Source organism: Embiotoca jacksoni, unplaced genomic scaffold, assembly GCF_022577435.1.
Source record: "Embiotoca jacksoni isolate LCO1_2020_lvr unplaced genomic scaffold, fEmbJac1.0.p SCAF_105, whole genome shotgun sequence".
Classification (NCBI taxonomy): domain Eukaryota; kingdom Metazoa; phylum Chordata; class Actinopteri; family Embiotocidae; genus Embiotoca; species Embiotoca jacksoni.
Window position 1 is genome coordinate 42,501 of NW_027185236.1, and position 11,888 is coordinate 54,388.

Consider the following 11,888-nt stretch of genomic DNA (forward strand, 5'->3'; position numbering starts at 1 on the left):
GTTGCCAACAGCTGATTTCTGCAGCGGAATGCATCCTGGAGTTAAATAAAAGAGTTCGGTGTTCGTTCTCTGGGTGTTGAGGAGCGTCATTCAACGCTCCTCGCTGTGCTTGCTGTGCAGCTTCGTAGCCGCATTTCCCGGCATGCCTTCGTTATTTCTTCGTCACTTCTAAGAATAAAGTGAAATCTAAGTGACGGTGATGTTTTGGAACATTTCAATGGCGACATAATGATTCAAACCCATATAATCACATTGCATATATTTGTTGACTATAAATATGTTGTTATTTGTGGTCATTTCTGTCTGAAGCCTTTTTTAGTGTGATGAAATTTGAACTTCATCACTGTCAAGAAATACATACTTTTAAGTGTTGACTTAATACTGAAAGACTTTACATTAAAACAACTGGAAGTCGTAAAAAGTTCGATGGTGTTACACTCAAATAGAGCTGATTTGAACTGAGAGAGTTTATTGCAAAGACCATGAATGCAGCTTTAACACTAACATGTCAGTCGTTAGGATAATGTAGAAATGGGAGATTAATGGACAATTTTGATCCCACAAAGTATCTTTTTTTCTCCGCCGTCGAGATGCCGGATGCCTTTCATGGAAAATTACAGTTTTTTTTGTGGGTTTTTTTTTTTTGTGTGCCTACTATCTCATTGACACAACCATGAGTCAACCTGCCACCCTGCCAGTGATGAAAATGATTTCATTTTGCCGTTTTTTGTTTTGTTTTTTCGTGTGGAAACGGTGACGTGATTCACAATTCCTGATTTGTTGTTTTATTTTGGAGCAGAACCGGATTGATACCCCGTGCATGAGCAAACGCGGTAATGAGTGCCACCTAGTTGAACCTAATCGACCGTAAATCCAAGAGAAAGACTTCACAGCGCCGGTCACGCTGTTTCGTCTGACAAGTGAGAGACGCCACAGAAAATAACCAATTAGCACCAAAGAGTGAGACAAAATCAAACAATAAGGACACGCAGGATTATCTTCTATAAAAAGACTTGAATAAAAGAATCTGGAGTAAATTTTCTGTTTTAAAAACCAGGATGTGGATTGGCGCTGCAGGAGATGTTCTGCAGGCTGATCGCAGGTGGCGCCGACCTTTCCGTGACCTTTGAATGCCATGTGATCAGACCCCTTGAAGTGTTTTAGGGTGCTGTGTAATGTCAGCAGGGCCGGCCCGCCCGCCCTCGCACGTGGTCCAACGGCGACACTCGTGCAGGCAAACCGGCCCAACATACGTGTGCGAAAGAAAAAGAAGGCCAGCGTCGACGAGCAGAGGGGTTTAAAAACGTAAAAAGTAATCTGTGCAGGTGGTTTCAAACACAGCTTAATCAGACACACCGGCCTCCATCTTCTTCCCACGTCTTCCACGTGTATGACACACGTTCACCACATGTTGCAACATATGAATAACACGGCGGGGGAGAGAGGGTGAAAGGAGGGGGGGGGGGGCATGTGTGAAGGTTTTCTACACGGACCTTCACACATTACATCATCAAAATGTTTCCCAATGGCACACGATCACACGTGTATGTGGTCACGTGTGGGGGTTTTTTTGCACATGTGAAGTTCATGTAATGGTTAGATAAAAAAAAAAAAAATTAAAAAAAATGGAGGAGCCAGAAGATGATGTTCAAAACCTGAACACTTAAAGAAGTATTCAAGTAGTATACTTTAAGATGTGCAACCCGACGGTTGGACCGGAGCATCGAACAACGCACCTCAAAGAGCGCTGAAGCTGCTATTACCACCGTATTGTAACGCATTACAAAGAATAAGGAACGATCTTTAACGACAACATTTTTTTTTTTTTTTTAAATGGAATATTCATGCGAAGACATGCAGTTTTTTGCAGGACACAAAAGGAAGAAATAAAAAGCGCTGGAAGCCGGCGATTAGCGAATAATAGCACCAAACTAACGCAGGTAAGTTTGATCCCCACCTCTGTAATTCTGACGGCTCTTATTTTAGCCGAACAAGAGACCCGCGGTCCGCGAAAAATCCGTCGCTCCCCTAATCCTAAATTCCTTCTCCGTTCTCCGCAATAAGGAGAGCTCCTCTCAAGACTCGAGAGTTGACAGAGGTAAAGAGCGTTCAGCACGCTCGAATGGAGAACGAGGGGAGGGAGTGGGAGTGGGAGAAAAGAGAGGGAAGATACGGGCCAAAGAGAGATAGAGCCAGGGATGTGGGGGGGGGGGGGGGGGGGTGAGGGAGGAGGAGGAGGAGGAGGAGGAAGATGGAGAGAGGGCAGAAAAAAAATCTACTGAGACATGCATGAGGTAAGCTCTCCCTCTGGCAAGGCAGAGCAATGCCGCTTGCACGGTGCGAATGCAATGGCTGACTATTGACGACGAGAGGGAGAAAGAAAGCAACAAAAAAAGAAAAGAGGAGGAGGAGGAGGAGGAGGAAGAGGAGGAAGAGGAGGAAGAGGGAGAGATGTACACAAACTAAAAGAGGAAGAGAGATCATCGCTGTGTTTTCTTAGTCCCTTTAGGACGTTGTTATTTTCTTTGCCCGTCACTACAGCCCAGGGACATGATGTGAATAACGTTGGGACCGTGTGTGTGTGTGTGTGTGTGTGTGTGTGTGTGTGTGTGTGTGTGTGTGTGTGTGTGTGTGTACTCTGCGTATTTTATGTGGGTGGAAATGTGTGTATGCAGCACTGAAAACATGTGCATGCTTCATTGGTTTCAAGGCCAAGTGATGAAATACTCCTCTCAGAAAACAGAGGACAGACACACACACACACACACACACACACACACACACACACGCACACACACACACACACACACGCACACACAGTGAACACTTACTCATATGTACAATTGCACACAAAATACTCTTTTTGCACGGCTCGATTCATAAGTTAAAGCGTGTGTGTGTGTGTGTGTGTGTGTGTGTGTGTGTGTGTGTGTGTGTGTGTGTGTGTGTGTGTCGCGTTAAACGCGTGCTCGACTTGAATAAGCGGACCAATGAGCTGCAGGCGAAGCCGCTCGTAGTTCAACGTTTTAGCGATGATGGAGAAAGTGAAGAGACGAAGAAAAGAAAAGTACGTTTTAGAGTCAACATGGCCGACACACTCCGGCCGGCGTGTCGCACTTTAAAACGGTCCCCGCTACCTTTTCTGTTCCACTTAGCATCTCTGACTTACCGAGTTTCCTCAAACGATGTTTATTTAAATCCGGACTTTCTGAAAAGCTCCCCGAGGTTTGTTATATTCAAATGAATATCTCCCGACTACACACGGCAAGGTTATGTATGTTTTTTTTATTTATTTATTATTGCGTTAGCATCGACCCGCTAACGACGACTCCCACGAGTTTTTTTTTTTTTTTTTTTTTTTTCCAAAGTTCGCCACTGGCTGAAACTAATGAGAATTTTTTTGTTGTTTTTTTGTTGAAACATGGGATGTTTTTATGTTCCGCTAAACGGGGTAATCTCACCGCCGGGCAGATCAAAGATCAATAATGAATATTTTGTGAGCATTTAACAAGTTATCAGTAATTTAAGCCGCTGAAGTCGCAGAATAACAACAAATCACTGACTTGTTCGATTTGAATGTTTGAGTCATTCCTGTTGTTACACATCATGCAGTACGTGGTGCTTCATGCCGATCGGTTAAAGGCTGCTCCGGTCGTTACATAACAGCATCATAGCTAACATGCTGGCTAAACAACCAACGATTGAACTTACACGTTAGAACATGTCAGAGAGATAAACGGCGTATTGTGAAATGTTCACGTTTGAAATGCACAATTTATGCGCCGATTTTAAGTGATAATATTTAAATGAACTTGGGAGGTGATTTTTAAATGTCGTGAATTGCGGCGTGACGTCGCGTGAACATAAATACGTACTCGTGGAGGCCCGTTTCCATTCAGAGACACAGTCCAGCCCCCCCCCCCCCAACACACACACACACACACACACACACACACACACACACACACACACACACACACCTTCCAAAGCAGATACACAAGGATGCTATTTGACCTCATCATGCATCCACACACACACACCCCTGTTGCACACACACACACACACACACACACACACACCCCTGTTGCACACACACACACACACACACACACACACACACACACACACACACACACACACACACACACACGGAGACCTCAGACACACGGTCATGATACATCACCACCTACACACGGCGGTGTCAGCCACAGACAACTGCTCCTGAGCCCCAGCAGAGAAAAGACATTCATCATTATGACACACACACACACACACACACACACACACACACACACACACACACACACACACAGTGAGAGAAAACGACATAAAACGACGTCGCGACTGGTGATGCGTGAAGACGACTCCATCACACCATATATCACACATCATACACTGAAACATGTTTTCCCGCCTAAATAACGATATCATGAACAAAGAAATGACGGCGGGTCTTCTTCATCATTTGTCTGTGTGTGTGTGTGTGTGTGTGTGTGTGTGTGTGTGTGTGTGTGTGTGTGTGTGTATGTGTGTGTGTGTGTGTGTGTCATTCTCACACTGGAATATTTTCCGTATTCCCAGTCCACCTGTCGCTCTATTCCCAGTTTCCTTCTTCCCCGTCCTGCAATTTTCGTTTTCCTTCCCTCCTCCATTTCCGACTAATTCCCTTTTCTCTGCTCTTCTTTTGATGCTCTTTTTCTTGTCTGTTATCGTTTAATGTCCCTCATTGACTTCCTCTTTTCCCTTTGCTAAACCCATCTTTTATTTCCCAGTCTGCCTTCCAATCTATTCCCAGTTTCCTTCTTCCCTGTCCTGCAATTCTTTCCTCGATTTCCATTTTCTCTGCTCTTCTTTTTCTGCCCTTTTTCTTGTCTTGTCTATTAATCCTTTAATGTCCTTTACAGGTTTTCCATCTTCATTCTTCCTTTCCACTCGTATCCTTTTATGACCTCTTTTTTTTTTTTTTTTACCTCCCTTCCCATTCTTTTCATTTCCTCTTGATTCCCGCTCGGCCTTTTCCCATCTTAAAGACACCACCACTACTCTTTTTCTTTTTTTGTTTTACCCTCCTCTCATTTCATCTTTAATCTCCACATCAGGTTGAGCTACAATTTAAAAATCCAAACAGAGTGTTTGTCCGGGTAGTCGTAACGTTGTCCCTCCTCCTCCTCCTCCTCCTCCTCCTCCTTCTTTCACACCTCCTCTCGGTCTGCTCATGTCAATTTTCACCCTCCTCTTCCTCCTCTTCCTCCCTTCTAAGATTAGTCCGATCCCATCGCCCTGAATCATCCGTAACGGCCACGATTTTTGCCAGATGCAATTTTTTGTTTGACTAAACGTTTAATCTGCAAATTGATCAATGCGTAATTGACCGTCTGCGAGGCTCTTAACCCGAATAGATTCCCATCGGACCCGCCGGGATCCTGCAGGAGAAGTTTGTTTTTTATGAAAACTGCAGGTGCAATTTGCAGCGTTTTGGGGCCAACTTGCAAAGAAATGCTATGTAAGTTTTTTTTTTTATTGTTTTTGTATGGAGGGAGGGGGGATGGGGTGGAGGGGGGGGGGTGGAGGAGATAATCCTTAGCTTTGGATTGAAGTCTCGTCTCAAAAAACCCCAAAAACATAAATCTGGGTGAAGAAAGCCCCCCAGGAATTTGCATTTCTTTGTAATCCTACTTTTTGGAAGTGTCGTATTCAGTTGTTTTTTTGGTGATATTGAAAAAACAAATTAAAAACTTGCAAACACTCGTTTTTCACTTAAAGGAAACGTCGAATTGTATTTTCCTCCCGAAGTGACATTTGGATGAAGGTTTTGCACGACAACGGTCAAATTCAAATCGCTATAATTACGTGTTCGCGGTGGCGAGAGCGTCCCGGGGCAAAAAAAGAAAAGAAAAGCTGCCTCTAAAATCCATACGTTCTTCGCTCCACCCACCCCCCTCTTACCCCACCCAACCCCCCCCACCCCCCGCCGCCTCAACGCACAGATGCTCACATACTGTACATTACTCATGAGAACCCTGCGTTGTCCGTCACAGGACCCTTTTCAGCTGTTGGGCTCATGATTTGTGTCCTCTCAGACTTTTGGAAAAAGAGGGGGGGGTTCGTCAGGAAGGGGGGAAGTGAAGGGACGAGTGGGTGGTGCTGTGCTATACATTAGAGTTGTGCCGTGGGTGATTTTTTTTTTTTCAGCGTTATTGTGAGTCCTTACTTCCTGTTTTACGGTCGCTGTAGAAGGCTCCGCCTCCAGCGAGCCCGACAAAGTGTGAGAGCGCGTTTGGAGTTCGGTACCAGATGGGGGAGCGGGGGTGGGGGGGGGGTGGGGGGGTTAAAGAGGAGGAGGTGACGGGGGTCACATATTTCCCAGAGTCAGACCCCCAGAGTTAAGGGCAGCGGAGTTGTTGTTTTTGTCCTGCCTTCGGGGCCTGATGGGACGGGACGGAGCGAGAGGAGAGATTAGTCTGTTCGTTCCACTTAGCTCTCATATGAACTCAACGATTTGTCGAGTCCGATGTTGTCAGCGTCCGTCAGCGTCGAGCCGCTACGGGAAGCCGAGGGGAAAAGGGGACGGAGTCACATTTTTCCGGTCCTTAGGAAGTCAGGGGAGGGGGAGGAGTTGTTTTGCGTGGCGGCACGTTAAGGAGCTGAATGCAAAAAAGACCACGGAGATCAGCGTCCCGCCTTCAGCTCCCCGACGACGGTCGTCAAGGCCGGTGACAGTGATTAATGAGGACGTCGGCTCATCAGCGCAGCATCGGGGTAATAGACTACACGGGGGAGTCGACGGCGGGGTAGAAGGTCGCGACCCCCCTCCCCTCCTCCTCCCCCTCCTCCCTCCCGTCGTATCACCGCGGTGGAAACAGGTTTTATGATATGAAACAGGATCGTTGGTTGTTTTCGACCCCCAACTTGTTTTTTGGTGGTTTTGTCTGCCACTTAAAAAAAAAAAGCAGCAACATCTAGATGTGACGACTCGGCACAAGTCCGACGTGTCTACCGCTCATGAACGCTTCAACCAATTCGTTCTTCCCCCTTTGAATTTGTCGTCTTGACGATTTTCGTTGGTCGTACGATGATTCAGATTTAATTAACAAATCAACAGACGAGAAGATTATTTGTTGAAGGCATGTTGAGCGTCCCGTCGATCGCTCAGATTTCTTAACCTGTTGCTGGTCTGACGTACTTTATGAGCTTATTAATAATGATGCTGTGGTGCTGTATGGGATATATTCCTGTAGTATTAGTATGACATTGACTTATATCGCTATAGTTTTAATATAATGATGAATTTTGCCTCTATGACTCAGAAGTCAACATTTTGTGACTTTAAAAGTTATATTTGTGATATAATTTGAATATTTACAGTAAATTAAGATACTGAATAGTGGGTTTGAAGTTCCTAAGTACACACACCTGCTTTCATATGTCCACTTTTTTTCTTTTAAACGTTGATATTTCCACAATAACCTCTTCACACAGCGACTTAGTCTTGACAGTTTATACATGATCAGTGAGTCACAGCGTTTTATGAGAACTCACAGCATCATTGATGTATAGTTCATCTCCTGTTTTGTGATATTTACAGTGTCCTCCAAAGTAATGCATCATGAGTCCGTTAAATCCTGTTTGTTTTTTTTTTGTTGTTTTTTTATAACCACACGCTGAAAATAAGAGAGAAAGAAAAAAATACCTTCATAAGGAAATGAAAGAGGACACACACACAAAAAAAAGCTGCAGCACAGACAACAGAGGTCCATCAGCAAAAACCAACAACTCATGATGTCGGGATGAAGACCTCCCTTTGTGCACTCCCCTCCTCCCCCCCCCCTTCAGAAAAATTCCGGAGTTTAACTGAATTACAGCAAAATCCAATTGAAACGCACGGGATAGGCGAGTCATCCGTGCATTCCTGCATGTTCTCGCACAGAAAAAAAGCCTCTGTGTGTTTCTGTCTGCAAAACGCATTCCAACCTCCTCCAAGTGTCCAAAGTGAGCAGAATTACACGCAAAAAACCCCGTAAAAACAGACGCCTCTAGTGGAGTTGAATCAGTCTCATGTGACTGAGATCACTCCCTGCGCTTTTCCACCCCCCCCCCCCCGTCCCCCACCCCCGCCTTCTCCCCCCCCCCACCCCCACCCACCCAAAAGCAGCAGGGAGAATAGAGAGCTCGACTCTGAGGTCTTTATGTGTCTCAGCGTGGTGCGCTCCCCGTATAACCGGCTGCACGGTTTCCAGCCCGGCAAAGACCCCGAGAAAATCCTAAATGGGCGGCTGCCGAAAATCAAAGCAACTTCCACCTCCCCTCTGGTTCCCCGAGATGAGGAGAAAAAAAAAGCTCGGAAATGTTCCCGGAGTCGACCCGACTCCAAGAGAAAGATAATAATAATACAGCTTGGTGAAAGACGAGGTTTATTCGCGGCGGGTATTCGGCGTTAATTCCCCCCATAATGGCGTTCATTCATCACCGTCCTGTCTATAGCTGATAACAGCCGCGGGCGCTCCTCGCGATCCCCGGCACAATTTATCGATGGATATTAATAACAAGCAAGCCAGAACTAAACACACACATGCAGCCACGCCGGCTGTATATAAATAAATAAATATATCTATCTATCTATATATATATATCTATGTATATATATGTATCTATACATACACGCGTTAATTCTGACCCCGATTCTGGTCACATATCAGAAAAGCAGCGGAGCAACATTTCCAACATCGGACAGCAGCTTTTTCAGGACAGTGAGGAAATAAAAAGAATCAAGCAGAGAGAGAAATAAGAAGAGGAGGCGAATAACTCACATTCTGTCTCCGGGAACAAGCAGCCGGCTCTCCACCATCATATCGGGCAGAAAATCCAGATTATAGGACGAAGTCATGTTGCCTGCTCTGCCCTATCTGTCTCTCTGTGTGTGTGTGTGTGTGTGTGTGTGTGTGTGTCTGTATGTATGTGTGTGTGTGTGTGTGTGTGTGTGTGTGTGTGGGTGTGTGTGCCGCGCCGCGCCGAGAGAGAGTGTGTGTGTGTCTGTGTGAGTATGTGTGCGCCTCCGCCGCTGCGCGCCCTGCCTGATAAATAAAAGGAGCGTCGGTCTCTCGCTCTCTTCCCCCCCCCCCTCAAAAAAAAAAAAACACAAAACTGCGCCTGTCCAGCGGAGACGGAGAGGGACAGGTGCAAGAGCCGAGGCCTCCCCCCTAAAGGCGGTGTGTAGCACCAGCCGCGCGCGCAACGCACTCTGTCCGCATCCAGCAGTTGTCACATTCTCCGCTCGCTCTCCCCCATCCGCTTTTCTTGTTTGTCTTTTTTTTTTTTTGGTCTTCTTGTCTTTCTCTCTCTCCCCCCCCCCCCCCTCTCCGGTTTGTCCTTCTTCCGCCGAGTCTTGTCTGAGAAACCGCTCTGCAACAGCGCAGCTGCCGGACCGTTGGAGAGCCAGGTGTCGAGCCGGGGAGGCGTGGCGCCTCGCGCTGCAGCTGATCTTTAACTGTTAGGTCTCCTCGAGTCTCCGGACCAACCGGGAGCCTCGTCTCTCAACCGTCACGCATCATTCATGGGCGCGCACGCGTCTTCAATCTGCACTTTATCTTGTTGAAATAGAAAAAGGAAGCTTCGGTCATTTATATTCCTGCTAAATCACACAAATTTAAGCGCCATAAATAACACCATTACTGTAATCATCAGGATAATAATCTGTCAAGACAGACGGAAAATAAAGTGCCACTTTTAAGATACCATTATCTTTATTATCACTTAACATTTGTACCATTAAAAAGGATCAATTATGACGAACAAAGACATTTCCAGGCAAAATCTCAGCGGGAATTATGCAGGATTTTAAGAAATGTACATTTTCCTTGTTGGTCCTCTGTCGTTTTGTCGATATATTAAAAGTTTGAAATCCAAAGATCAGGTTTTAAAGTTAAAATTGATCTACTTTTGCACGTACGCGATCCACTTTTCGCCTCTTAAATAACGTCGTAACGTGAAATATACACGCAAAAGTTTCGGGGGATTTTTTTTTTTTTTGCAGCATCTAAACAGTTTCCTTTGTATGTTTCAACATGGCCGCCGTGCTGATGCAGCAGTAATGATTCGACCGTTATCAAACTGCTGATGACATCACAAATCTGTTCCCAAATATATCCGCTCGTACAGCAGCCAGTTATTTACACACAATACGTGAGTACGTGAGCAATGTGTTTATTGTCGTTACCCGTGACGACAAAGGTCCGGTTACACCTCCTAAACCTACTACCGGGTCCAGTAGGTCCCTTTTTTGCGACACTAGCCGCCTCTTCAGGAGTCCGATAACAGTGACATCATCTGCTGCACCTGCCAATCAAACACGTGGGAGCTTATTTCGTAACGTTAAAGCTGTCGTTCTTACGTTTTAAACGAACGTTATTTCTTTTACTTTCCAGATCTGTAAAATTCTCGTTATTTTTCGACATTTGACAAAAAAAAACCTTCAAACTTCTGCGTCATGACTCAAACTGGCGCCTCCTGGATTATAACTCCACCATTTCACACCGTATAACGTTGGTTTTTTTTTGGTTTAAATGCGAGGCTGCGTGCACAGTTCGAATAATAAAGGAACACGCATCCTGCCCTGCAAATGATTATAACTAAAATAATGCCGTGAATAAAGCCATTGAAAACTGTTGGGCTTACACACACACACACACACACACACACACACACACACACACACACACACACACACACACACATGCGCGCCTCAGTGTGGTGACTTAATAAAAAAACGAAAGGCCAGTTCGGTGATTTACAATCAAATGAGTTGGCCAAATCTTGGAGAAGGTGCAATTACGCGTGGGGGGGGAGGGAGGGAGGGGGGGTAGCTTCTGTAATAATAAACCTGCCTGTTAATTCACTGCAAATTTGCTGAGTCTTTATTTTACGCCGCATTAATTGCGTGGATCCGGCGTGTGCCTCCCCCTGTGGAAAAAAGAAAAAAAAACTGAGTGGAGCTTGAACGCACCCCTGTGCAAGCACGACTGCAGGTTGCCCCACTTCCTTCCTCCTCCGTATAGGAGAGGGGGGGGGGGGGAAAGGAAGAAGAAGAAGAAGAAGAAGAGGGGAGGCACTCCAGTAAAATAATGAGCCTCTCTTAGACCGAGAGAGGCGGCTCTCTGGGGGAAGAATATGAGTATCTGGGTCAATGGGAGAAAAAAAAAACAAGGAAAAGTGCTCGGTATGCACACACGGAGCAGGGTAAAGTGTATGGCGTGGGCGGGACTTGGCCCGCGGCTCTACCTCGGGGGGGTGAGGGGGGTGGGGGTGGGGTGGGGGGGGGTCAGCGCGCATGTTTACTTGCAAGGAGTTGAGGTCAGAGTGTGGACGGTAAAGGCTGATCCTACATCAGCAGCCTCGGGGCTCCCGGCGGTCCCAGGAGTGGCGACGACGCTGCATGTCTCACCGCACTTGACCCCCCACCCCACCCACCCACCACCATCACCACCACCACCCACCACCACCCACCAACCGCTCCAGAAACAAGTGGATGAGGAGGGGCGGGGGGTTGTTACGGTACATTATATAACCGGCGGGCTGCATCATAATCGGCTGACTTCCCGCACCGCTCGGGGCTTTCACGTTCAGACCTGAGCAGAAAAAAAAGAAGTTGGGTTTCAAGACGACGGCGACGACTCGTAACCCAAATCCGACACTTTTTTCCTGCACCGAAAAAAATAAAAATAAATCATCACACGAGGTAACAATGAAAAGACATCACAACCAATTTTTTTTTGTGTGTGTTGCAGCGACTACCGACTCCAGCACATCCTCAGTACGCCCACCTCGTCTCTTGCTCTAAATAGCACATTAGATATTCACTCACTTTTTCTTTTTTACACCACTATTTTTCAGCG

The 11,888-nt window shown here is 46.2% G+C and overlaps 1 protein-coding gene across 3 annotated transcripts in view; it reads right to left on the minus strand.

Annotated features, from left to right (window-relative positions):
• LOC138214328 (CUGBP Elav-like family member 2) overlaps nt 1-11,888 on the minus strand; it is a 110,821-nt gene that overhangs the window by 37,084 nt on the left and 61,849 nt on the right. Inside the window, exon 1 of one of the 3 annotated variants that reach the window (XM_069175885.1) lies at nt 8,808-11,063. The exons of the other annotated variants lie outside the window; for them this stretch is intronic. Coding sequence (XP_069031986.1) covers nt 8,808-8,884 — 77 coding nt within the window. The 5' untranslated portion in view covers nt 8,885-11,063. Of the gene's footprint in view, nt 1-8,807; nt 11,064-11,888 lie in introns of those variants that run through there. 3 annotated transcript variants of the gene reach the window in all.